We start from the raw sequence: 27,748 nt of genomic DNA on the forward strand, positions 1-27,748 counted from the left end.
ACCTAGCATGGTTTTTAGCATGTTAGTAAAATAGCTTAGCATGTTTTTCAGCATGTTAGTAAAATAGCCTAGCATGTTTTTATGGTGACAGAAAAGCACCCTTGTCATCATCAATAACGTCCCAATGAATACAAGTCTCATTTGAATAGTTATCTTTTATCAGACACTACTAGGTCAAAGGTCAGTCACATTGCTGGGGTTGCTCTATAGTGTATTTACCTATGAGCCCCACATTGGTGCTGTGAGCCAGCATTGAGAGGGATGTGTCAGGCCTGGGTGGAGTTGGACACCTGGGGGCAAACCTCACTCCTGCCACCAGGGGGCAGACATCAAAGCCACCTGTGGGGATTCAAACTCATCTGGCTCTAGTCCTTTGACCTATGCGTAAAGCCTACCTTACACTGAGTCTGACAGACTTTAATAAGATTCTTGAAAGATTGTAGTCTTTTAACTAATGCTCCTCATTCAAGCTTTACTCAAAAGACTACAATCTTTCAAGAATCTTTCCCAAATCTTGTCAAAATCTGTCAGTGTAAGGTAGGCTTTAGACTTAAAGGAAAACTCCGGCCATTTTTCATACAGATCCCTATTTCTGGTTGCCCAATAACAAGAGCAGCCAGGCAGCTCTACAGTGCTCTCAGTACAGTACACTTTGGGCGCATCTTTAAAATCAAGTGTTTTTTGTACCAACAGTACTCTGTGACCTTGAGAAACCGCTAGATGTGAAAAAATGCCATGCATAGGGATGAGGAAACACACTTGATAGAGTAACACTCTCTAATACCTCTCTAACAATGAACTGCTTGTCTTCTCTGCCATGAACCCGTACATCACAACATCAACATCAAACCTGACTCCCTCTCTCTTGTTCCCACCAAAGTTGCAAGAAACGTAGGCGTCATGATTGATGACTAGCTAACCTTCTCTGACCATGTGTGGGCTGTTTCGCTACTCAATATGAGGGCAATCAGACCACACCTAACCCAAAATGCCACTTCACACTATTCAATATAAGGGCAATCAGACCACACCTAACCCAATATGCCACTCAGCTCCTGGTGTAGACCATGGTCATTTCACGCCTTGACTACTGCAACCCCTCCTCATGGGCACTTCCAGCTAGTGTGGTGAGACCACTGCAGATGGTTTAGAATGCTGCAGTGAATCTGGTCTTCAGTCAGCCGAAAAGGTCACATGTTACCCTGCTGTTCATTGACCTCCACTGGCTCCCCTCAGCTGCCCACATCAAATCAGGCCACTGATGCTCGCTGTGTCTGCACCCACTTACTTTTAGCGCTCTCAGAATACACTTATGTTACCCCCTCGCCGCAGTGCTCCTCCAGGGAGCGTTGTCTGTCACTGCCACTTCTACACCCACGGCAATCTAGACTGTTTTCCTCTGTGGTCCCCCAATGGTAGAATGACCTGCCAAGTGATGCTCTTGAAGACCCAATTCTTCCAAGGATACATCCTCTCTTAACACTTCTAACAACACGTACCTAACACATGCCCACCATGCTCTTCCCTCTCTTTCCTCCTCTAACCCCTTCTGCCACTTTGTCCTCCCACCACAGCTTGACTAGCACTCTCAATGTCTGCCAAATGAATACATGTAAATGTAAGCGCTTCAGTGTTCAGTGAGGAGCACATGTTCTGTGTCTCCACCTACTGGCTAAACAATAAAAATGCACCACTTTTGCGCCATTTTGGTTGGGTTTCCATTGCTTGTCAGGGATGTAAGGATTTAAATATTCATGTTTGAAGAAATGGACCAACTTTCATTTTGACTAATTAGACCAAGGCACTCAAACAAGTTAGCTCGCCAGCTATCAGTAGCTCCTCACCTGCCTCTGAATAGCTCTCCAAAGTGTTCAAGGAAAATATTCTTAAATCTGCATCTTACAGTAAATCTGCAAATACCACAGTCACTATACAAATGTGCGCACACAGCTGTCTTGAATCTCCCCTTGGGGATCCATAAAGTATCTATCTATCTATCTTTGGGTGGAGATCAGCGATGTGACTACATTCTGCCACTAATACAAAACATCAGTGGCTCTTGGCCATAAGGCTATTCATATTGTCAAAGTAGCTAAGGAAAAAAGTTTGGAGACTTCTGAATTAGACCATTTTCAAACACTTTGCCCTTACTGCTTTCTGAAAAGTCTGCACACACAGAGAAAACATCAGAACAGATGAAGTGATAGTTGCAGTCACTTCACTAAAGACTCTCACAAGTGCCATCTGGTGTCCCTTGTTTTGTATTTCAGTTAGGCATTTATCTGCAGCATCTCTCTTTTAGTGACTGACTTGCTCCCTCTAGTTGTTAATTTCCACTCTGCAGTTGGCTTTCACCAGCAGCCAGCCAGTGGTCTCGCTGTGTGCAAATTGATGTACATAGACTGTGGGAGAAGAGGTACTCCTGCACGTCTAAACACATAGAAATTAAATACTGTTCCACAGTGAACTTTGAAAAAGCAAACATTCATGCAGCAGTGTTACGATCTGAGCATCTGACTCCTGATGGATGTCTGGCAGATGTCCACCTCACTGAGCTTGTTCTCATGCTCCACGGAGATTAAATTCAGAGCCATCTGAGTCATCTCGGGGAGAGGTAGAAGTTTCATTTATTTTGCCAAAGAACAGATACATTGTCTGTTCCAGGCATTTAGGCCTGCTATGGATTCCTTAGCAAGCCCCACTGGATAGGCTACTGGCTATTCTTGCTTCCATGTGTAACAAGGAAATGCAACAGACATCCCATGAGCAAAAGTGATAGTGTAATCGATTGTTTCTTTACTGTAAACACAGTATTAGTGGTATTCTACAGAGTAATGATAACAATTTCAGCGAGTAGTGAATGAGTCACTTTTGGGTTTCATAGAGTCAGTCAGCTGGCTAATACAAAACTCTTATCTTATCTTATGATTGGTCTGATATTAAGAAACATAGCATTATTTCCTTTCAGTATTGGCCAGATGAAAATGATTAAACCATGGGGAAAGATATACTCAGAAGAAGTGTATGATACTGATGATTGGAAGTGTACTTGAATCTATGCAGTTGCGACATTATAGGCTACCAGCAGCTGGCAGCACCTTTTGAGATACTGTATGTAGGTACTGTATGTGTCAGTCCCAGTAACACCATCACCTGTCCATGGTGGACCAATCAGAGGCCCAACACAGTTTTTCACAACTGCTGTGATGCATTTCTCAGATTATAATTAAAATTCTCAAACCTGTTTGTTCAAACTACTGTACATATCATCCTCTCACTTGTGCACATCATAAAGGCAATTTCTCATTTCTGTGAACAAACAGCAAATATTTTAATATATCTATACAACTGATTGTGTACAAATGTCTGAGTTTTTTTTACATTTGTACTAATGCCATGTTGGTCAAAATGTATTGATGTAATGGTTCAACTTAAAGGGATAATCCGGAGTGAAATGCACTTTAGATAAATTTTTCGGACTATTGGGAGTACATATGTTGAGTTGACACCAAAATCATGTCATTCGGATGTATTTTGAGAAAGTTCGAGCTCACCGTTTTTAGCCAAAACTCGTTAGCCTGGAAGTGACGCGGGCATGTCCTTTCGCCGCTACAAAACACTATTTTTATACCTCTTCTACTGTTCCAACCAACACTACACTTACGTGGTAGTGAGTAGAGGGTCCCTAAAGCCAAACCGAAGTATCCCCACGTCTTTATGTGGTCGGATAGAGAGTCCAGAATGAATTTAATCGAGTCCGTACCTTTCCGGAAATGTTATTAAAATGTTGATAACGCGTTGCTAGATGCAGCAGTGACATTTCCGGAAAGGTACTGACTCGATTAAATTCATTCTGGACTCTCTATCCGACCACATAAAGACGTGGGGATACTTCGGTTTGGCTTTAGGGACCCTCTACTCACTACCACGTAAGTGTAGTGTTGGTTGGAACAGTAGAAGAGGTATAAAAATAGCGTTTTGTAGCGGCGAAAGGACTTGCCCCGGTCACTTCCAGGCTAACGAGTTTTGGCTAAAAACGGTGAACTCGAACTTTCTCAAAATACATCCGAATGACATGATTTTGGTGTCAACTCAACGTGTGTACTCCCAATAGTCCGAAAAATTGATCTAAAGTGCATTTCACCCCGGATTATCCCTTTAACTGGTTCAATGCTGAATACTCTTAGCAAATAGGCCTCATTTCATTGCTTGAGGTATCATAACTGGTTGTATAATCTGTCAAGCATATTTTATGTGACCCGACAGACAGGGGCGTCAGGATGTATGGAAAGATGTACAGTACCTGCAGTATACAGTAAATCTGTCTTACTGCTGTGCACAGCTCTGCCCGAGGGGAGTTCCCCACGTGAGACACAAACTAAGCATTTTGAGCAAGATACATGCTTTTGCAGGTAATCCACTGCGCAAAAGCTGTTGTGCAAACATTAACGATGATTTGAGAAATGCACTGAAGTGACTGAGAACAACTGTAATCGTGTCAGAGTGTAATCGACGCTCTGTCCAGTACTGGACTTAGACCTGCAGGCTTGGGCACTAGACAATATAAACCTTGAGTGCTAGTAGGAGTCAAAGGAGCAGATGAAATGTCATGGTGCAAGGTTTATACAGGCCTGGACCTGCAAGCCAAATTTACATATTACACTCTGTTGCTGAGAGCACTTTTATAAGGTCAGTCTCCAGTGTTTTGAGACACACAAGTACCAGGCTGGGCATAAATGGGCAGTGTTGAGAATGGGAGCCAGGTGGACAGGCAAGCATCGATAATAAACAACCCTGAGGTACTAGCATGAGGTGGGGGGACCTAATTATGTATCCAGTTACAACGATGAGCGGACATGCTATGTCTTGAAGTATAAGGTTCTTGTTGAGACATGAAAGCAGTTAATATTCCAACTTTATTTTAAGACAATTCCACACTTACAATATTATAGGATTTGTATGTTTCAGCCATGCAACAGTAACAGTAATTGTGACCCTGAAATGCCCTATGTCTGAAAATATCATCAATTACATTATATGGTTAACCAAACTGTACATTACTTGTCTTATCCATTGACCTTTAGTCAATTTAAGATTAACGTTTTAAAGCAATGGATATATAGAAAACAAAAACATAATAAGACTCTCATCTATATCAAATATATAAAGGTATTAAGAACAAAGCAGTGCAGTATATATAAAAAACATGACATAAAGCTTATGATTGACAGTCTTCACAACAGATTTGTGTTCTAGAAAACAAAAACTACACTGACACACAATCCAATATCCATGAAGTCACATTCACATTTCGTTATAGTAAGTAGTCATGTGCGGAATAATAATTAACAGACAAATGCGACCTCCTAAGTCTTATGGAACAGCTGGTATGTTCAGCTCCTCATCTGGATCAATTGTTTCCAGGCTCCCCAACTTCAACTGCAGCAGACCTAGGGGTTGGAGGAGGAGCAATAAGTACAACATGAAAATCATGCAGCCAACTGGTGAATCCTCATACAAATGTGTTCTTCCTGGTACATGTAGCTTAGTTAAGTGTAATTTAAAAATATATACAGTATACAGTATACTGTTTTAATGAAACTACTTCTAGAAGGTGAATTTTATGTTTAACCTGTATTCTGGATTTAGCTCTTGATCAGGTTTCCACACACACTGTGAAGGTGATCAGTATTTCAATGGTTTGTCTCCTGTAACTTACCCTGGCTCTCCATGGTTTTCTCCTTTACTGCAGCCGCTTTGGAGAGGGCGGCCATCTTGCAGACACTGATTCGGTCTCGGTTGCTCCCTCCGCCAGAGCTGCCGGTGCTGCGGATGACCGTCCTGTTGGCCGAGCTGCCCATGGGAGTGCCGCTGCTGATCCTGGTGTTCCCAGTGCCAGCACTGCTGATCCTGCCACCACTTCCTGCACTGCTGATTCTATTACCACTTCCTGCGCTGCTGATTCTATTTCCACTTCCTGCACTGCTGATTCTATTTCCACTTCCTGCACTGCTGATCCTCCCTCCACTTCCTGAGCTACTGATCCTCCCTCCACTTCCTGCATAGCTGATTCTATTCCCACTTCCTGCGTAGCTGATTTTATTCCCACTTCCAGAATTGCTGATCCTCCCACCACTCCCTGTGCTGATTCTATTTCCGCTTCCTGTGGTGCTGATTCTGCCTGAGCTCATTCCGCTCCCATAGGTGGTAATCTTATCCCCACTGCCTCTGCTTCTGGTGCTGATGGTGTATGGACTATCATTATCTGAGCTCATGATCCAGACACCAGTGCCGGCGCTAGTGGCCACTCCGGGCTTGGCGGGACTGGAGAAGCTGCCCAACCCTATACTGCCTATTCCCGAGTCCGACCCCACGCTGCCAGTGCTATTCAACCTCGTTCGCTGAGAGCCTGGACTGCTATACACATTTCTGTTGGGACTAGTTTTTCTCTGGCGAGTCATTCCCTGTTCTCTACTTGGACTGATGCTTTTGCCCTTGGCTCTTCCCTCTGTGTTGGTTGTCTTTCGCGGCTGACTGATCCTGGCTTCTCGTTGGGAACTGCCAATAATGACTTGACTGCTTCTACCACTATTGCGAGGCACGCCATCCAAGGTTAACCCCTCAGTACCTTCACCAACAATGGGCATATCAGTATGTCCTGCGGAAGCTGACTGATTGAGGTATGGATTCTGTCTTGTTGTACTCGCACCTGACCCTACATACAGGAGCTCAAACCTGTTCTTGGTTCCATTGGACAACCGATTGTCTCTATTGCTGAGATTCTGACTATTCACTGCATTTTTCGCAGTGGCTAAGGCCTCAACACTGCCACTCTGAGAAATATTCAACTGAGCAGCAGGATCAGGGATGCTCACCTCAGCTATGCTCTCCAGTACACGGCCTTCGGCCATCGTGGTATTTAGTAGAGTGTCTGGACTACCAGAGTCACCTACTATTCCGGTGGCCTTGCTCTCTGGTGCAACCACCTCATCTGTCTGGACTGTTGATACGCTTTCAGTGTTTGTAGTCTCGATCATCTTTTCACTTGTCTTTACTTCCATTGTGCTTCCAGAAGTGGCCACCTCAGCTACAATCTGAAGTTTAGCCGACTCTACCACACCCTCAGAAATGCTTGTCTTCTTATCAACTACATCTTCAGGCACAGGCATCAAAACTACACCCTGAACCGTGCTATTTTCATTTTTAGTAGTCTTAACCTCAACACTGCTTTCAGGAGCTGATGTCTCAACTTCACCTTGGACGATGTTAGACAAAACAGCACTAGTAGCTATGCCAGCATTCAGCAAACTTTCCATAGCACTTGTACCAACTGTAAATCTACTGGTGTTCACCTCAACTGTGTTTTCAGGAGCTGATGTCTCAACTTGACTTTGAACAATGCTAGTCTCAACAGCACTAGCAGCATTGCCAGCATTCAGCAAACTTTCCATAGCACTTGTACCAGCTACTGTTCTAGCAGTCTTAACCTCAACACTGCTATCAGGAGCTGATATCTCAACTTGACTTTGGACAACATTAGACTCGACACCACTAGTAGCAATGCCAGCATTCAGCAAACTTTCCATAGCACTTGTACCAACAACACTTCTAGTAGTCGCAACCTCAACTGTGCTTTCAGGAGCTGATGTTTCAACTTCACCTTGGACGATGTTAGACAAAACGGCACTAGTGGCAATGCCAGTATTCAGTAAACTTTCCATGGGACTTGTACCAACTATTGTCCTAGTAGTCTTAACTTCAACAGTGCTTTCAGGAGCTGATATCTCAACTTGACTTTGGACAGTGTTAGACTCGACAACACTAGTGGCAATGCCAGTATTCAGCAGACTTTCCATAGGACTTGCCCCAATTACTGTTCTAGTAGTCTTAACCTCAACACTGCTTTCAGGAGCTGAAATCTCAACTTGATCTTGGACGATGTTAGACAAAGCGGCACTAGTGGCAATGCCAGTATTCAGTAAACTTTCCATGGCACTTGTACCAACAACACTTCTGGTAGTTGCAACCTCAACTGTGTTTTCAGGAGCTGATATCTCAACCTGACCTCGGACAACATTAGACTCGACAACACTAGTAGCAATGCCAGTATTCAGTAAACTTTCCATGGCACTTGTATCAACTATTGTTCTAGTAGTCTTAACTTCAACACTGCTTTCAGGAGCTGATGTCTCAACTTGACCTTGGACGATGTTAGACAAAGCGGCACTGGTAGCAATGCCAGCATTCAGCAGACTTTCCATAGCACTTGTACCAACAACACTTCTGGTAGTCGCAACCTCAACTGTGCTTTCAGGAGCTGATATCTCAAGTTGACTTTGGACAACATTAGACTCGACACCACTAGCAGCAATGCCAGTATTCAGAAGACTTTCCATAGGACTTGCCACAATTACTGTTCTAGTAGTCTTAACCTCAACACTGCTGTCAGGAGCTGATGTTTCAACTTCACCTTGGACGATGTTAGACAAAGCGGCACTGGTAGCAATGCCAGCATTCAGCAGACTTTCCATAGCACTTGTACCAACAACACTTCTGGTAGTCGCAACCTCAACTGTGCTTTCAGGAGCTGATATCTCAACTTGACTTTGGACGATGTTAGACAAAGCGGCACTAGTAGTAATGCCAGTATTCAGTAAACTTTCCATGGGACTTGTACCAACTATTGTTCTAGTAGTCTTAACTTCAACAGTGCTTTCAGGAGCTGATATCTCAACTTGACTCTGGACAATGTTGGACTCGACAGCAATAGTAGCAATGCCAGCATTCAGAAGACTTTCCATAGGACTTGCCACAATTACTGTTCTAGTATTAACCTCAACACTGCTTTCAGGAGCTGATGTTTCAATTTCACCTTGGACGATGTTAGACAAAACGGCACTAGTGGCAATGCCAGTATTCAGTAAACTTTCCATGGCACTTGTACCAACAACACTTCTGGTAGTCGCAACCTCAACAGTGCTTTCAGGAGCTGATATCTCAACTTGACTTTGGACAACATTAGACTCGACAGCACTAGTAGCAATGCCAGTATTCAGTAAACTTTCCATGGCACTTGTATCAACAACACTTCTGGTAGCCGCAACCTCAACTGTGCTTTCAGGAGCTGATATCTCAACTTGACTTTGGACAACATTAGACTTGACAGCACTAGTATCAATGCCAGTATTCAGTAAACTTTCCATAGCACTTCTACCAACAACACTTCTAGTAGTCTTAACCTCAACACTGCTTTCAGGAGCTGATGTTTCAATTTCACCTTGGACGATGTTAGACAAAACGGCACTAGTGGCAATGCCAGTATTCAGTAAACTTTCCATGGCACTTGTACCAACTATTGTTCTAGTAGTCTTAACCTCAACAGTGCTTTCAGGAGCTGATATCTCAACATGACTTTGGACAATGTTAGACTCAACAACACCAGTACCAATGGCAGTATTCAGTAGACTGCCCATGCCACTAGAAACAACATTTTTAGTGGACTTTACCTCAACGGTGCTTTCTGGGGCTAACACCCCAATGTCCCTCTCTTCTATGTTCATATCTGCCAGATCTTGTGGAGCATTCCACGCCATGACCTTTTCAAAAATGCTTGTCTTTGTTCGTTTTTCAGGAGTGTTCTTTCCTGATTTAACGACCTGTTTTCCAGTAGTAGCCAGGTTTGCTTGTGTCTCTGATACTGACTTAACTTCAACGGATGTCCCTTCAGGCTTAGCATCAGCTACATGAGCAGTATTCTTGATCTCTACAGTCTTAGTGGTGTGAATGCTGATAGCAGCATCTTTTGCTTGACCAATTTGGTCAGACAAGCTTTTAGAAACCTTAGATTCTGCGCTGGCCTGACTGTCAACATGACTGGTCTGAGATGTGGTTGTTGCTGTGTTATAAAGGTCACTAATGGTAGATTTTTGGACACTAGAGGCACTTTTTGTAAGTCCTGATTGTTCCCTCTCACTGGCAACTGGTCTGTTCTGTTTTGAAATAATGATCTGTTCTTGCACCACCAAAGTGCCAGTTGACCCTTCACCCAGGAAGCGGCTTTGAATGATCTCTCTTCTCGTCTTTCCTGTCCGTTCCTCGACAAGGGAGGAGACCACCTGTGCTGAGCTAGATGTCTGTTTGTGGTCATGTGAGCCATTTGTTAAAGCACTGTAGGCTGTGGTACTGGCTTTAAAACCGGTCTCGATGCTGGAGGTGTGCTTAGAGGTGACAGCACTGATGTTTGAGCTGGAAACATATTCACTAATGGAAGAGAAAGATAAAATAAACATATTTGTTAATTACATTATAGAAATATAAACAAAAGCTGTTGTTAGTATATATCTATTTTTCTGCATTAACATGTATTATTTCTAGTATACTTTGCTATTTTTAGGCTTTAGGCTTTTAGCATTCAAAGATGGAGATACGGATTTTACGCAATTTCAAGCCCATAGTATGGGCTTCAGAAATAATCTCCTAGTGACCCATTCCATGATCACACTGTAAAAACAACCCAATCTCTGTAGGCAGGCCCTGCTCCAAAGATTGGGTACAGACAAAGTGGGGACAGCCTGTCCCCCAAGCAAAAACTAAACCCTGCGTGGAGTTTCTCTGAGAATACTGAAGGTATAGGGTGAGCTACTCTTTGGTGTGTTTTGTTTGGTCCTTGGTTAAAAAAGAATATATGTTTTTTTTGCACAAAAGCATCTGCAAATACATTTTTAAATATAAACATAAACACAAACAAACAAACAAACACAACTTCTTGAACAACCCCTAAATGCACCTTTAAATTAAGATTCCAAAAGAGTGTTTTTTCTTCTATATAAAATGTAAATTTAAACATTGACTGTGTAAAAAAAAAACCGATAGGCACCATATCTGTTATTTGCCTGTGTGGTTACCTGATGCCCTCTCCATCCAGGGTCTTCTTATATTGCGCAATCTCTTGTTCCAGGTGAGTCTTGATGTCAAGCAGCTGCTGGTATAACGCCCCCTGCTGGCTGATGTCTGAGCGAAGCCTTCGAAGCTCATATTCCACGCTGTTCACCCTCATCTGATACTGAATGAGACACTGGCTATACCTGGTGGTCCTCTCCATCTTGTTCTGCTCTAGGATCGACATCTGTGCGGGGGGGGGGGGGGGGGGGGGGGGGGGGTTAATGAAGAGAGAAACGGGAGATGCAGCTGAAGATAAGGACTCAGGGCACAACGGACCACCCCCCGCCCCAGCCCCTGCCCCAACCACGCACACACACACACACTTACAACTACTACTGTAACCAATACTAAATAGGCAACAGAAAGAAAACCAATACTAAATAGGCAACAGAAAAGAAAACAGCTTTTTGCAACTTTGCAACTTTGTGAAAATTAAGAAATGCAAGTATGAAAAGGAACAGTGGTATGTCCCTTGTACCCATTTACATTTACAGGAGAAGGCTCAATCACAATCATAATGGCAAGCAACATTGTTAGACTACTCCCGATGGTAATCAGACCAAAGTCAAGACAATCATGCACTTCAGCAGCAACATATCAGGTTTAACCTGAGTAAAACAGTCATGTTCTTTTGAGCAGTTCATAGTTGCGTTGCATAGTTTCTGAAATGTCTTGGGCCTCGAGGTCAGACAGCCAACTTTGCTGTGAGGGACAATTACGCAACATGGGTTCCTGGGGAAGTGATATATGACATTTTACCTGTAAGTGCAGCTGTTGCAGCTCAATGGATAGATTCTGGAAGGTTTGCTTGAGCTCACTCAGACCAGTTGTGCTGGATTCAGTCTCTGTGGAGTGGTGCGTCTCTTGGGCCTGAAGCTCAGTCATCTTCAAAGGCAATTAAGTTCAAATGAATATTGCACTCTGCATGCATGCATGTTGTGAAACACAGATTGAGGCATAATCGCACACTTGACTCAGACCCAAAGCCTACAGCATGGGAGGTGAGCATTCTACCCAAAGTGCAAAAACACATGGCAGCTAGATGCTGGCACATCTCTACAGTATGCCATCTCTATCTATCTATCTCTCTATCTCTCTATCTATCTATCTCTATCTATCTATTCATCTATCATCTCTATCTATCTATCTATCTCTCTCTCTCTATCTATCTCTCTATCTATCTATTCTTTTATCTATCTATCATCTCTATCTATCTATCTATCTATCTCTCTCTCTCTATCTACTGTATCTATCTATCTATCTATCTATCTATCTATCTATCTATCTGCACAATACACAGCAAAGTATTCATTAGCTTCCACTTGCTGGACCTTTACTATGTCCTTAATAACAGTACTCAAATTGGACCTGAATCTTCAGATGTGTTTTTGTTTCAAATAAATAACTCAATAACTCATCTCTAATACTTCCCCCTGCTAAAACCTTCACAGGCTTGTGAATCATGCACATTCCAAATCATGCAACATTTCAAATCAGAGCCATATAAAGAGAGAGTTGCGACAACTCCATTGACACTAATGTTCCATATTTTCTCAACAATAGTTCCCGGAAGTTAGGATCGAACACTAATAGCGTTCTCGTTAACAGACAGTAAAAGACGGTTATTCTAACGAACAGTCAATCGCTTCCGGGAACTATTTTGAACTATTTGAAGTTACACGAACCACGTCACAGACAAAATTTTCTGTACCCGGGTTGTCGCAACTCTCTCTTTATATGGCTCTGTTTCAAATCATGCAACATTTCAAATCATGCACATTCCAAATCATGCAACATTTCAAAGTATGCAATATTTCAAAAGTCGATTAGCTATGACCCACCTTCTTGTCAAACCATTTCTCGACTTCCTGTTGGTTTTTCTGGACCACAGCCATACACTCCTCTCTGATCCGATGAATCTCCTGAATCAAATCTGCAGACCCTTTGGTGACTAGTTCCACATTCACAGAACCAGACTCCAGTGAGCGGACTTCAAGAAGTCTCTGTGAAGAGTAAACGAGAGTAACATAATAAGAAAAATAACAAGAAAAACTAGATGTACTGCAAAGCGGTACAGCATATGCCCGCCGCTCAGACCTGCACATTCTCTCTGAAAAGAGAGCTTGTCGAGAGAAACGCTTTTCAATTCATCTTCATCTCTTACTCTTGCAGCTTTTGTGTATAAAAGTGTACATGCAGTGTGTGTTTTTGTGTACATGTGTGCCTCTCTGTATGTATTCACTTGGGAGTGTGTGTGGGTAAGGGGGTGTGCGTGTGTGTGTTTACAGTATGTGTGTGTGTGTTTATGTGTGTGTGCATGCGTGTGAGTATGTTTATGTGTGTGTGTGTGTGTGTGTATGTGTGTGTGTATGTGTGTTTATGTGTGTTTATGTGTATGTGTGTTTATGTGTGTGTGTGTGTGTGTGTGCGGCGAGTGGACGATGGATCAAAACGAATGGCCATTGACCAAACACAATGGCTCCGTGTCATCCTCACGGGGCTACATGCCAACCAAGTTTCATGCATCCCGGTCTTTCAGTGTCCTGGCAATCATTGACACAAATTTACTGAAGAAATGAAAAAGAAAAAGACATCCGGAAGAAAATAAAAACTGATTAAACCTATATGACCGCTGTGATGAACACGCAGGGTGTTACAGCAGAGTCTTAAACTGCTATGCTAGCTAGCACTTAGCACAAACACAGCCTCTATGCAACTCCATTTTGGATTCACTTATAAACACTTCCTGTTTACGCTGCACACAGTTAGCTATGACAGAAAATTACAGATAGGCTATTGCTAGTTGAACAAAATAGCTATAGTTATCTAACCAGCTCAGTAACATCAGTTGCTTGGTTAAAGTTAAGAACATTTTAAACCCTTTGCCCGTTTGCTGGAGGGAGTGGCACACAACATTTCCATAAAGTCAGTCTTCATTACTGAGACAAGGTCTTGAAGACAGTGACTATAGAAAAGAGCCATATCTGCCAATGCATTCATGTAAACAGGAAGTTGATATGCCAGTATAAGCGAACCCAAAATGGAGTCGTGCATAGAATAAGCTGTTGTGAACACTATCACAAGCCAGTTTTCCTAGCTTCGTGTCTCCAGTTGACCCCATAGAGGGGGCAGATGTTGTACTGTAGTGTGTAAGAAAGAATGGACAGCTATCTGTAATCACAGACTCCTTGGGTATGGTCTAAGTTAGTGTCTGATCCGACAGGAAGAGAATCAGAGAGAGAGAGAGAGAGAGAGAGAGAGAGAGAGAGAGAGAGAGACACACACACACACACACAGGGAGCGTCAGATAGAGAGGGAGAGAGACAGAGAGAGAGAGACAGGGAGAGAGATAGAGAGGGAGAGGGAGGGAGAGAGAGCGCTACTGATAATGGTAACCTCACCTCCTGGTGCTCTGTACTAAGGTAGGCCATCTCCTCTTCTTTCTGACTGAGCTCAAACTCCAGCTCTGCCTTCTGGGCCTCTCCGTGCCTCTGGAGTTCCTGCAGCATGCGGACCTCCATCTCAGAGGACAGGCCCATCTTGGCCTCCTCCTCAGTCCTGCAGGACACACACACACACACATGGGTCAGTGTGTACAGTGTATCTGCATGTTGCATGTTGTCTTATTCATGATTTTTGAATAAGAACATTTGTGAAATAGGACATTGTGTGTCTGTGTGTTTGTTTGCGCACAAGAGTGTAAGAGTGCACTGACTTGATCTGATAGTCTTGAGATTCAAACTGGGCATGTTGAATCTGCAGATTTAACTTCGTAATTGTACAGAAGTAGTCACCGATCTGTATCGAGAGAGAGAGAGAGAGAGAGAGAGAGAGAGAGTGTAATGACACAGGGGTTAACTTAACAAATGATAACAAAACCAACCATACCACACACAGCAACAAATACAACGAATAGCACGCTTAACATTTGAAAGACAGTAACAATATTATAGGTACAATGTTAAATAGGGGGACAGTCAGGGCTGTCCTATTGATGAAACCACATCATGATAGAATTGCAAAAACCAGTAATTTTTTTTGTAAACAACATCATTATGTTCAATCTGACTGTCCGTTTCCCTGCACTTATCTGAATGGAATCAAGTTAAATATACATGGCAGGTGCTTGTATAAAATAACTTACATTATAATAACAGTAAACTATAACAGTTATGAGTTAAGTTATTAAGTATTTGGTAAACCGCTGAAAGCATAAACAAAGAACAACAAATTCCAAAGTTGGGGTGTTGCCTTGAATGATGTCCAACAACATGTCAAGGGGATTTAAGTGGCGTTCTCTTCCCGTAACACATGACGTTGCCCGGTGGGCTGCTTTAATCTGGGTGCAGTGGGCCCAGCCCTGACTTGCAATCTGCTCTTGGGTGTTAGGCTACTGACCTACATCTGGGAGGCACGTTCTGCGCAAGTTTTGAACAGGTCATATCCGAATAGGTTAAAATGTAGGGTATATGCACATATTTGTCACATGACTACTACCTGGTTCATTTGGCTTTTCACTGTCTGGTACAACTCACACTGCCTGTTACTGATGTTTTCACATTCAAACAGTATTTTCATGATTTTCTAGACACTGACAGCTGAGAGTTAGACAGCCTAATAGTTTTATTTGTAAAGTCACCCATTGACAGACAGGGCTACTGTACCTGCTGGCGAAGCTCACTGATGGTTTGAAATTTTGCCGTGAAGTTTCGGTGCTCCTCAGGTGCCTTCTGGTTGAGATACTCGTGGATCTGATGCTCAAGTTTCTGGTTTGATGCCTCTAACTCGGACACCTTTTTTTAGAACACACACACACACACACACACACACACACACACACACACACACACACACACACACACACACACACATATATATAGAACTTGAAGAATTAATTTTAACCTGCTGAATCTCAAACAGAAAATAAAAATGGACTACAGATTCATTGAAAGGGGGTAATTGTTTGGGTTGCAGATTATGGTTGTCAACACAGAGCAAACATGTAGGTATTACACCTGTCTTGTCAAACTCAGTGTTTTCTGCTGACTGATATCTTACAGATTTGTAAACATTAAAAGGTCAGCTTTGCTATAAAGTTTACTTAGCATAGCCTAATACAAGCCAAGATATGACATGAGGCTATCGACTTTATGATTATCTCTCTATCATTACGGTAGTCTTACATCTTATGCATTTTCCCCCAGTCCGGTTCTTACCTTGTCCAAATACGAGGCTAGGCGCTCGTTTAGATTTTGCATGGTGTCCTTCCCTCTGCTCTCCGCAGAGAACTGACGCGCAGCAACTGTGGGGACTGCTGTCGGAATGTACGGACGAGCTGAGTAGAAAGCGCCGCCCGAAGCGTTCCTGAAACGTCGCGACCACCATCCCTGCGAAGAAACGTGGCCGCGGCGCCAGATTTGGTTAGGAAACATGCCGCTGCTCGCACGCAGCGATTTTCGCTGCTCGGAACGACCGACGCGGTGCGAGAAGTGCCAGTGGTAACGGAGTGGTGATGCTCTTGCCCACGGTGTCACCAAGTCAACAATTAAGATCTTCACAAGGCGTAGAAAAAATCTGATAGGTCTAGGTTGAAATGTGTCACCAAACCGTCCCAAAGATAATCTCCTGCAAAGCCGGTTCAGCTGACATATATTTTGAAGTTCAATTACATAGCAAAACCGTTCCCATTTAAATATGCACACGCAAACTATGCTGACATATTCCCCAGCGTTTGTGCGCATTCACAACATCTGGGTCAGGTATGTCAGTAAACACTTAAGATGTAGCCTATATATTTTAAATCCACAGATAGAGTGAAGCTCAATAGCTCAATAGCTCACAATAGTAAAGGTCTGGTGTCTACTCAATCATATGCAAACAAACTAATTCAACCAAATCTACATCCATTTCAAAATGTTTTCACTGTGTTGTCATCATACCTCAGATATAGCCTAATGACCTACATCAACTTTCTTTGTTTACTTATTTTCTAGGGATGGTATGGACATACATGCAATAAACCATATAAAAACCAACAACATATTTATATTATATATATATTAGGCTATATTTTATTTTCCTTTTCTTTTTTTAAGTTGAGGTACATCTAGAAAAGTGAAAATGAAGTGGAGTGAATTTGATAGGCTGAATAACTCAACCTGAAAAGGTATTTTTAAGTTGAAGCCAAAAGATTCTTTCGTTGATTCTCATACATTATCCACAGCACCGAAAAATTTTGTAGGCTTACACACAGTGTGTAATGTATACAGCATTAGTCCAAGTCACTTTGGATAAAAGCGTCTGTTAAATGATTAAATGGAAATGCATAAGAACAATTTTGATACAATGATTTGAGGATTATGTTAAACATGTACAGTATGTAAAGACACAAACTATCTATCTATCTATCTATCTATCATCTATGATAATATAACATTCGCCTACCTATAACAAATGTAATATAGATAGATAGATAGATAGATAGATATACTTTAAATACTTTATAAAGACCCTGTATACAGTATTTGAAAGGCATTATGTTCCAGCTCCCAACAAACAATTCTCTGGCCATGTGCATGGATATATCATCGTTAGTAAAGACATGCTGAAAGTATAGCAATTGTTTATTGCTTGGAAGTTCACTTTTGCCGCAACCATTAAAAATGTTGAGAAATTGAGAAAATGTTAAAAAAGCCTATATGCATTGTATGCTTGTTTGCATGTATACCCAGTTCAGTTAGGCAGTCAATCAGTACTAATGTGAATGAGTGTAATGAGAGCATAAGTATTTGTTCATGGATGACACGGTGGTGTGACTCTTCCGTTTATATGACACGGCACATCAGCTATGCAATAACAACATGGCCACACCTGTGGCTTTGCCATTTGTCTTCCTTTCATATAATGGCAGAGTTTGCTCTAATCTCTTCTAATTGTTTTGAAATGTCAAGGTGACCTTTAGGAGATGAACGGGCTGTTAGTCGCTCTCCTGTTCCCATCCTCATCTGGAACTCAGTCACCTTTCTTTTCTTTTCAGTTGAGTTTTCATGACTTTTTCAGAGCTGAGAGTAAACAAACAGTGATTCTGGTAAAAGGGCTAAAGGATTTGAGTTCACAGTGTGAACTCAAATCCTTTAGCCCTTTTACCAGAATCACTCCCTGCTCCTGAGTAATGTCTGAAATAGTGTATGGGCGCTTTGCTTGTTTCCCATTCACAGAAGAGGATAGTAGAAGAGAATATACAGTAGCCCATGATTATAGCCTTTATTATTTACAGAAGTGGATAGTAGAATAGCCCTTGATTATAGCCTTTATTATTCACAGAAGAGGATAAGATAGGATTGCGTATGATTAGCCTCTACTTTCTGTGTTTATCCCTCACTGAATGTGTTAGCTTACCCCTTGTTGTCGTCAATGAGATTTTTTCAAGGCACTCAGAGGAGCACATAGTCATCTGGTCCACATGCACACACATGCAAACTACAGTTGGTCTTCATATTCACAACTAACATACATTCATCTTTTTCGTTACCATATTCCCTACAACAACCACACACCCTCTCCACATGCGCCCCTCCTCCGGACATACATGACATGGTATTGCACAGTCGTCACTTTGGGGCGCACACGGACAGGACTACAAGGAACAACCTGCTGAGCTTGAACAAAATTGGAATCAAGGACTCCACCTTTAAATACACTCTTACAGGGGAGCTACACGAGGCGCGTGTAACTGAAGCGTTCTGTTCTTGGCGCGTATGCTGCAGCAGTTAATAATCACTGTAATCAATGGAAGTAGCTACACCAGACGGGACAGTGGGGCGTATACGTTCTAAAAAAAATAGAGCAGTCTTGTAAAAGGGATTTTACGCGTCGCAAACGAAACGCTTCAGTTACGCGCCTGGTGTAGCTCCTCTGTTGGACAAAAAGTTGCCATATGAACAATTTTGAAGGGTCCATGAAAGGAACCCCTAAGGGTTCTTGAAAGCGTGCCTGGTTCTATATAAAACCCCAAGAACCTTTTTTTTTCTTTAAGTGTGGAAAAGGAGCACTGACGGCGGAGTGGTAGACTAGGACACAAGCTATAAATGGCATGTTGAGCCTGTTGACAGAAGTGTGTCCTAACTGGGCAAGCACAGGCAACAGGTCATGGCTGTACGCCTTGCTGCTTGGTATCTTCTTTATGGTTTAAAGCAAAGAATTGATCCTGTTTACACAACAAGGTTCACATTTAGAACTTCAAAAGTCTTAAGTTATACATTTAAAAAGACTGCAGGGAACATTTTGTCGCATTTGAACGCACATCAGGTTTTATGCTTAACATACCACTTATCACACACACACCACTATCACCTGGAGGGTCTCTGACATTCCAGTCTTTGAGTGGCCCCCTCTCTCCCCCTTACATAACAAGATGAGTGAATCATCTTCACTGTACATATGCATGCTGTGAGTGTACCTCTGAACCATGCGTGTAGGGGGTGCACCTGTGAACCATGCATGCAGTGAGTGCACCTCTGAACCATGCGTGTAGGGAGTGCACCTCTGAACCATGCGTGTACTGTAGGGGGTGTTCTTACCATTAACGATGAAAGTACTAACTGAATGAAGGAGGCAGTGGAAAATACCTACCTCACAGAAATGTAATTACATCTGCGCGCTGTGAAAGACACACGCCGTCCCACCCTGGACTCCAGCGTGGGAGCCTCGGACACAGGAAGTAGGAGGTCTATAGATCAGGCTAAACCCAGGTGTGTAAGCGGATGTCATCAGAGCCTCTCTTCAAGGCGTAGTTCTAATCCTGGGGAATTACAGTTGTTTTTTGAACTCAGTATCCAATCAAAGATCTCCTTTCCTCCAGTGCGTACATAAACACTGTTATTGATTGGTTGGAATATCATTATTGGCGACAGCCAATTTGTCTCATTTAGAGAGCCAGGACTGTGCATAAACACCTGTGGTTTTACTATGATTTTGTTTTCATGAGCACACACGCACATAACTAAGAGCTCGTCAACAGTGAGGCGAGATTTGGTGAATTGGATAAAAACTCAATTTGATCAGAAGGTAACTACTTCATGTCTTCAGCTCTGGACCAGTTAGTCATCATTACATACTGTATGCTCAACTTGTCCCAGTGCCCTCTACTTATGAAAAGAAAAACCCAATGACACTTATTTGGGCAGACATCTACTAATGTCTCCACTTGCTTCATCTGGAACAGTGAGCAGTGTTCAGTGCTTAGAGAGGATAAAAAATAGCAACTCAAGTTTAATGCAAAAACAACAAGGCGCTAGGTTAGGTGTGTATGAATAAGAAACAAAAATGCAACATGAGTGTTTTTCTGAACACTTTTAAAATCAAAATCAAATCAAAAAGGAGACGCTGTAATGAGAATGGTGCCACTCACAAGCCTGCACTTTGTTCTAGAGAAGACAAGACCGGATTTTACACATAGGTGTACGTTAAATGTCAAACAGCACCAGAGGCAAAGGGCTCAGCTTTTTTATCCTTACGCTAAATGCCACTTTCTCACATGTCGAAACCACGGCTGAGGGAACTGAAGAATGACTGGCCTTGGCCTAAACTTGTTTCAACTCCTGACTGCGGATTTGCATTGAGCCCTCTCTGCTCAGTTAAAGGTCAAATACAAGTGGATTAGTCCCTGTTAGAAGGAGCTGCTTTAGTTCAAACCGCAAACTGCCTGTCAATGATTTGCATATAAATGTGATGTTCTGAGCGGCTCTTGAGGGATACAAAACGTATATATCACGTGTACAGCACATCAGCCTAGTCATTGTCAGATTGTTAAAGTGAATTCCTTTTTTAAGGACCCTACTCAGCCCTCAGACCCCAGGGCTCAGTCCACTGTGTAGGGATATGAGAACGCAATACTAAGCAAACATTTGAGGATGCACTGAAGAGAAGGAAAGAGACATTTAATCTTAAAGTAACTCATTAAATAACTAACTACCAGCCGACTGACTTGATGCATTTTGGTTATGGATTTGAAGAAACATTTAAAATATATTCTTCATGTATAAAGCACAAAGCAACTTTGTGAACTGCCTGCATGTCTGTGTCAAGGGCTTACAGTAGGTCCTTTCCATGACATACTGTATACCATCAAAACAAATGTGCTGATGTCATGCAACAAAATACCTTAAAAAGCAGTAAGGACCTGAATAACGTCACCTTCATTTATATCATATGTTACAAAGGCAACACTGCAGTGAAATAAACAAACCTTGCTTAAGCCTGAAAATAGTGATCTTACGGAACTTGCATAACTATATTTTTGCATATCTATACCTAACAATGAAGTGATCACTTTTGTTAAGGATACTTTGGGTCTTGGGTTGAGACTTCCCCTAAAGACGTTGTAAGATAACTAACTCCCATCTTCTGTCTGGGACAGGACTGCAAATAAGCTCTCTTTAGAAGTATGTCCAGTGCAACACAATCATAGCCTGACAAGCCAGACAACCACATCGAGATGTACGGTCTGGGAACTCACAGGGCACAATCGGAGGGGTGGGATAAACGGTCGTCTTTCAAATTCCCTCTCCACGCAATAGGAGAGTGCCAGCTAATTTAACAGGAAGTCGCTGTTCCCAAACTCTGTTTGTGTGCACATGTGGGTGGATGTGTTGTGTGGATTTCATAAAGGTAGCAGATTGCCCTGTTTTAATTACACTTTAGGAAGCACAACAATGGCCAAGTGATATAGCTCTGGGGGTAATAGGATTAAAGCAAACAGTTATTTCGAAAAACCAGTTTGATAAACAAGAGTCTTATTGGATGCAACCTAAAGGTGTGCCTCACTTGTGTCAAGTTTGGCACCAGGTTTGGCCTAGTATAACAAATATGACTGCCTACTGTAACATTCATTATTGTCATGATTGGAGGAAGCAAAAGCAAGATGACCGTTTAAAACTGGAGGGCCTACTGCTCTGGACTGCAAGCCTCAGGTAAAAATCCAAATGTGTCCGTCAGATTAGGGTTTATAAGGTACTGCTTTAGTTCAAACTGCAAGCGTCCATTATCTGCATATAAATGTGATGGTTTGGAGCAGCTCTTGAGGCATTCAGCACGTCAGCCATAATCACCATCAGATTATTGTCAAAGTGAAATCCCCTTTTATTAGGAATTGAAGAAACCAGAGGAGGAATAATTAGGAGGAGTGTTTGTCTTAAAATAGGAAACAAACTAAATAACTAACTAACTAACAGCCAGCCAGCCGATTTGATATACTGTTTGTTGGTGATATATTTGGTAACATATTTAAAATTAATTTCGGGAAAAAAGCAACATTGCAAATAGCCCGAAATGGCTATGGGGGATATGGGTATAGGTCCTTTACATGACATATACCATCAAAAAGATTGTGTGGATGTCAGCAAAATACCTTGAAATGCGGACCTGCATACTGGCAGCTTCATTTATATCACACGGCGGCAACAAGAGAAACATGGAGCCTGTAAGTCAACACACATCCAGGGACATAGTGACACCTCTAAATTTATGTGTATAATCTATTTGTGTATATGGTATTGCAGCAGTTTTTTTGTAATGCACTTCAATTTGACCAACTGTTTGTAATACATATTTTTTTAAATAAATTATTTGTAATGTTCCTTTCTCTGCTTATTTGTAAAGCACGTTGTATTACCACGGTGTATGGTGTGTGAAATAAATGAACTTGAAAAATAATGATCTAGATTTTTTTTTTCCAGTATTATATGTTTATATTCACTGGCAATATACTGATGTGTGTGTGTGTGTGTGTGTGTGTGTGTGTGTGTGTGTGTGTGTGTGTGTGTGTGTGTGTGTGTGTGTGTGTGTGTGTGTGTGTGTGTGTGTGTGTGTGTGTGTGTGTGTGTGTGTGTGTGTGTGTGTGTGTGTATGTGTGTGTGTGTGTGTGTATAAATACTGCTTTTGTGGATAGCCTACTTTGGGTCATGGGTTGCTGACTCAAAATCACACATCTTAAATATATTGAGGATGCTAAAAGTGCTTTCTAGAGACAATAGAACCCATAAAACAAAAATATATCCTCAATGACAAATAGTAAGAAGCTCCCCCTAAAGGTTAAATTGGGCATTAAACTCCTATTTCCTGTTTCAGATGGGATTGCAAATAGGCTTTCCCTTCAGTGGTATGTTCAGTGCAACTAATTGACTCATCCTAGATGATGCTAACATCACCAGTTATGTAAACCCTACAGTATACTACATACCTCTGTTCCCAAATGGCTGTGTTCTGTAGCTTTAATAAAGATGTCCTGTTTTAATTATGCTTTAGGAAGCACAACAATTGTCAAATGACTAGATTTGGGTAAAATACTATGACTGAGTATTACTGTAAAGCAAACAGTTCCTTGATAAACTCTTTTTTTTTTGCTTATTATAGTACACATTGTGCTGCCTACTGTAACATATTCAGTGCTGTTAAAGAAGGTTAGAAGAAGCAAAAAGCAAGATGGTTATTTACAACTGGATGACCTACTCCAATGAATTGTCCATGAAGCCCCAGGTAAAAATCAATGTTTCCACCAGGTTAGAGCTTTTCATACCTGTACAGGATCATCCCCAAGTATCTCTCGTAGTTGCAGGATGCAGAAGTCACTCTGGTTCAACAGAAAGCGGAAGGATGTGCTACAAAACATGCATTGATCGCCCCCTGCTGTATGTTGAGGGAAATTACATCCTTGCAGAAAACAGGGATCAGAATGAGGCAGGTGGCTGTTGGTGCTTGTGTATGTGGTGAGTTTAGGTGCCTCTTTATGCATGTGTGTCCATGTTCGTCAGCGCAAAGCTTCACACCAAACGATTTTCCTGGTGTTTTAAATGAGGTATTGAATCATTCCATGTCTTTTTTGCTCATCATCTTATTTTACTGTACATTGAATTGTGATACATGGAAGTTTTTATATAGTGTATTACTTTACTCACACTATGCTGTTATTCTCATGCGTAAGTAATGTTTTCACTCTTAATTTCACATTTGAGTTAGTACAGGTACACTATAGGGGGAGGTCTAAGTGCCCGGTACTCTGGCTGGACTTTATGCTGAGGTAAACTACTGTATAGAGAGAGGTCTGGGTGTCCAGGACACAGGTTGGACTCCATGCTGAGGTAATTTCCTGATCTCGACCTCATTGTCCTTCCCACACAAATGTGAAAGGTGCCCTGACCCACAGAAAGGCAATGCAATGCTGATGTAAAGTCTCCAGTTTAATAGATTCTGATGTTTTCACAGATGAAGGACTTCCAGATAATGGAGTGCAGAGAGAGGCCTAGATTGAACCCTACACTAATCTACTACATAAAAAACATTTAATAGTTCATCTACTACAGAAAGAAATATGATAATGAATCTATTACATAAAGAAATGTGATCATTAATATACTACATAAAAAGTTGATCATCAATCTACTGCTTAAAGATGTGATAAAATATCTACTACAGAAATGTATGTGATAATTAGTCTAGAAATGGGATAACAAGTCCACCATGGTTTGCTGTGTCATTTTGCTACTAGTCTTCTGATCATTGTAGCAGCAGGAATCAAGAGACTAGATTGTACATTAAAGAAGCGGATTGAATCTACTACAGCAGAATGAATCTACTACATAAAGCTATGTGATAATTAATCCACTACATAGAAACATCTGATAATAAATCTAAATAAATGTGATAATCAATCTAAACAAATATGTGAAAATTAGTGAATTAGTCTCGAAGAAATGTGATCATTATTCTACTACATAACGAAATGTGATAATTAATCTACTACATAAAACATTTGATAATGAATCTAAAGAAATTTGATCATTAATCTGCTAAATAAAGAGACGTTATAGCTAATCTACTGAATAAAGAAATGTGATAATTATTCTACTACATAATGAAATGTGATTATTAATCTATTACAAACCAACATTTCATAAATCATCTAATACATAAAGAAATTTGATAATTAATTTAGTAGGCTATATAAAGAAATGTGATAACTTATTCTACTACATAATGACATGTGATCATATCTACTACAGAAAGAAATGTGATAATTATTCTACAACAAGGACATGGGATAACCAGCCTGCATTGTGTGCCATTGTGCTTCTTCTGTCTTCTGCTCATCATGGCAGCAGGAATCAAGAGACAGTTTTATTAGCACATTAACTGGATGTTGATTATTTCTGTAGTTCACTGCATAGAATACACGGACAATACTTGGTTAGGAAAACATTTCAGGCAGACGATCATAATCAGAGGATGACACAGCTCTTGGACTCTTTTTTCAGATTTTTAATTTCTTCCTGATGCTTTTTCTTCAGTTTTTCTATTTCTTCTTTGTTGAGGTTTAAGCATTCTTTTTCATGGGCCTCTTTCATTTTTCTCATAACTTCTTCCTTCATTCGTTCAATTTCCTCCATGTGTTCATTTACCATACTGTAGCTGCAAAATCTTCAGTGTATTTTTCTTTGAATTCATTAAGTTTTTCAGCTTGTTTTCTGGCCTCCTCTTCAAATTTCTGCTTCTCCATTTCAATTTCTTTGAGTTTTGTCTGATGTCTTTCCACTAAATCTTTTTTCTCTTTTTCCTCTTGCTCCACTCTGATTCGATCTTCTTTTCTTTTGTTTTCATGTTGGAGTCGTTCTTGCTTATAGTCATCTTGAAGCTTTTTCATTTTTCTTCTTCTGTCTTTAGTCTTGCTTCATCTTCTTGACTTCGATTGTCCCACCATTGTCTTTGTTTCTTCTCCCAGGCTTCTCGTTTTCTCATCTCTTCTCTGATCTGCTCCAGTTCCCTGTCAATGTTTTCTTTTTCCACTGATTCACATTCTATTTTTTTCTCCGAAGCAGACAGTTTTTGTTCCCACTCCTGACGCTTGTGTTCTTCCTGTTCTTTTCTCTTCCTGTCCTCTTCTTCTCTCTTTTCTTTCTCTTTCTCTTTTTCCATTCGCTCCTTTTTAATGTTTTCTTCCTTTTCCTGAAGTTGTTTGACTCTCAGCTCTTTCTCGTGCTCAGTTTTTGCACTCTGTTCTTCTAGTCTTGTTTGTATTGCTTCCATCTCCTCCTGATGTTTCCTCTCAAGTTCCTCTCTCTCTCTCTGCATCTGTTCTTCCTTCTCTTGTAAGATCTTCTCCATTTTCTTCTGTATCGCAGCCTCAGCCTCCTTAAACATCTCATTGCTGTAGCAACTGCCTCCATTGTTCTTCACCATAGTCTCAATCTTGGCTATCAGCTCACTCACTTGCTTACGGTTCCCTTCATCATAGTTATTGAACACATGGCACCGTCCTCCACAGTCAGCAACAAGCTTTCTGCAGGAATCATCACTTCTGTTTTTAATGTATTCTTCAATGGTCAGCTTCTCACGCTGAAGTGTATCTCCTCTTGTAAAAAGAATGATGGTGAATATTTCAGAATTCTTTCCAAATATTTCCTTAATTAGTTGTAATGTTTCCTTCTCCTCTTTTGTGAATCGCCCAATATGCAACACAAAGAGGAAAACATGTGGTCCTGGAGACAAAAGACCGATACACTTTACCAACTCTTCAATGACTTCATCCTGAGTCAAACTATTGTCAAACAGTCCAGGAGTATCAACAACAACAACTGAACGACCGTCGACTTCACACTGTGCTTTCTGACAACATTTTGTGACGGATGTTTGATTAGATTCAGCTTTAAACTCATCTCTTCCTAGAATGGTGTTTCCTGAAGAGCTCTTCCCATTTCCAGTCTTCCCAATCAGCACAATCCGGAGACAATCTGAGGTCTGTTTCACATCCTCACCTGGTTAACCAAAACAGCAGAAGTTATTTAAAGTATTAACTTAATCAGAAATCAGCTAAAAATGAAAATTGTAACACTAGAATAGTGAAATACTTGCCAGTAACTATTTGTTTTTGTCAGGTTTTCAATTTCAGCTTGTTGTTTGGTGATGACAATCTCCTGCTGTATCACCTTTTCTATTTGGGCGCGTGTAAATGCGTCACTTGTATAGCTACATGGTCTGTCTTTGAGGGATCTCATTCGATCAACATTATCAAACAACTCAAGGATCTGCTGTTGGTCCTTGATGTTGAGAACAACTTGTCTTCCTCCACAGCTCTGAGACAGTTTTTCTATGTCCTCAGTTCCTGTCACAAAGTTAGCAACAGCTGGAGCGGTAGGATCTGACTCTGTAGTGAACAAAATCATGGTGAAGTCATTGACTTGAGAGCCAAACGTTTTCTGGATGGTCTGCAACTCTCCCTTATCGTCATCAGTGAGGGAAGCTACAGGTAGGACCAGGATGAAGGCATGGATGCCCTCAGGATCACAGAGGGAGATACACTTAAGTGATTCCTCCATCATTGCTGACTGAGGTTTCCCATATAAGGCTGGCAGCTCCACCAGGGAAACCCAACGCTCACACACCTCTCCCTGATATTTATGACATACTAGTGAGCTGGAGACTGAAGGTAGCTCTGTCTGGTCTAAGATGGCTTTGGCTGCAGAGGTCTTCTCTGTTCCTCTCCTCCCACACAAAACCAGGTTTAAGGCTGGTTTGATCTGTTCAGATTTAAGACTCCTGGTCTCTTGAGTGGAGGTGAATATATTGTTTTCAGACACAATATTCAAAATCTTCTCCATTAACTGTTCACGATTATTCTTAGATATGTCATAGCGTCTTCCTCCACATTTTATAAGCAGCTGACTCACATGAGTTGTTTCATTTTCATTGTGTGTTATGATGACCATTGTGTATTTCAAACTATCTGGAACAAAGAAACTCAAGATCAAGTTCAGTT

The 27,748-nt window shown here is 41.4% G+C and overlaps 1 protein-coding gene across 1 annotated transcript; it reads right to left on the reverse strand.

The window, feature by feature from the left end:
• Positions 1–4,897: 4,897 nt before the first annotated feature.
• LOC134075941 (mucin-19-like) lies at positions 4,898–27,308 on the reverse strand. The gene is made up of 11 exons (XM_062530968.1): positions 26,963–27,308; positions 25,954–26,747; positions 16,158–16,493; positions 15,606–15,734; positions 14,657–14,739; positions 14,343–14,499; positions 12,783–12,944; positions 11,701–11,826; positions 10,905–11,125; positions 5,720–10,260; positions 4,898–5,450 (listed from the first exon to the last, which is right to left on the reverse strand). Exons 1-11 carry the CDS (start codon positions 27,306–27,308, stop codon positions 5,374–5,376), a joined length of 6,972 nt encoding a protein of 2,323 aa, XP_062386952.1. The 3' UTR covers positions 4,898–5,373.
• Between the last annotated feature and the right edge of the window lie 440 nt (positions 27,309–27,748).

This window comes from Sardina pilchardus, chromosome 3 (genome assembly GCF_963854185.1).
Source record: "Sardina pilchardus chromosome 3, fSarPil1.1, whole genome shotgun sequence".
Classification (NCBI taxonomy): Eukaryota; Metazoa; Chordata; class Actinopteri; order Clupeiformes; family Clupeidae; genus Sardina; species Sardina pilchardus.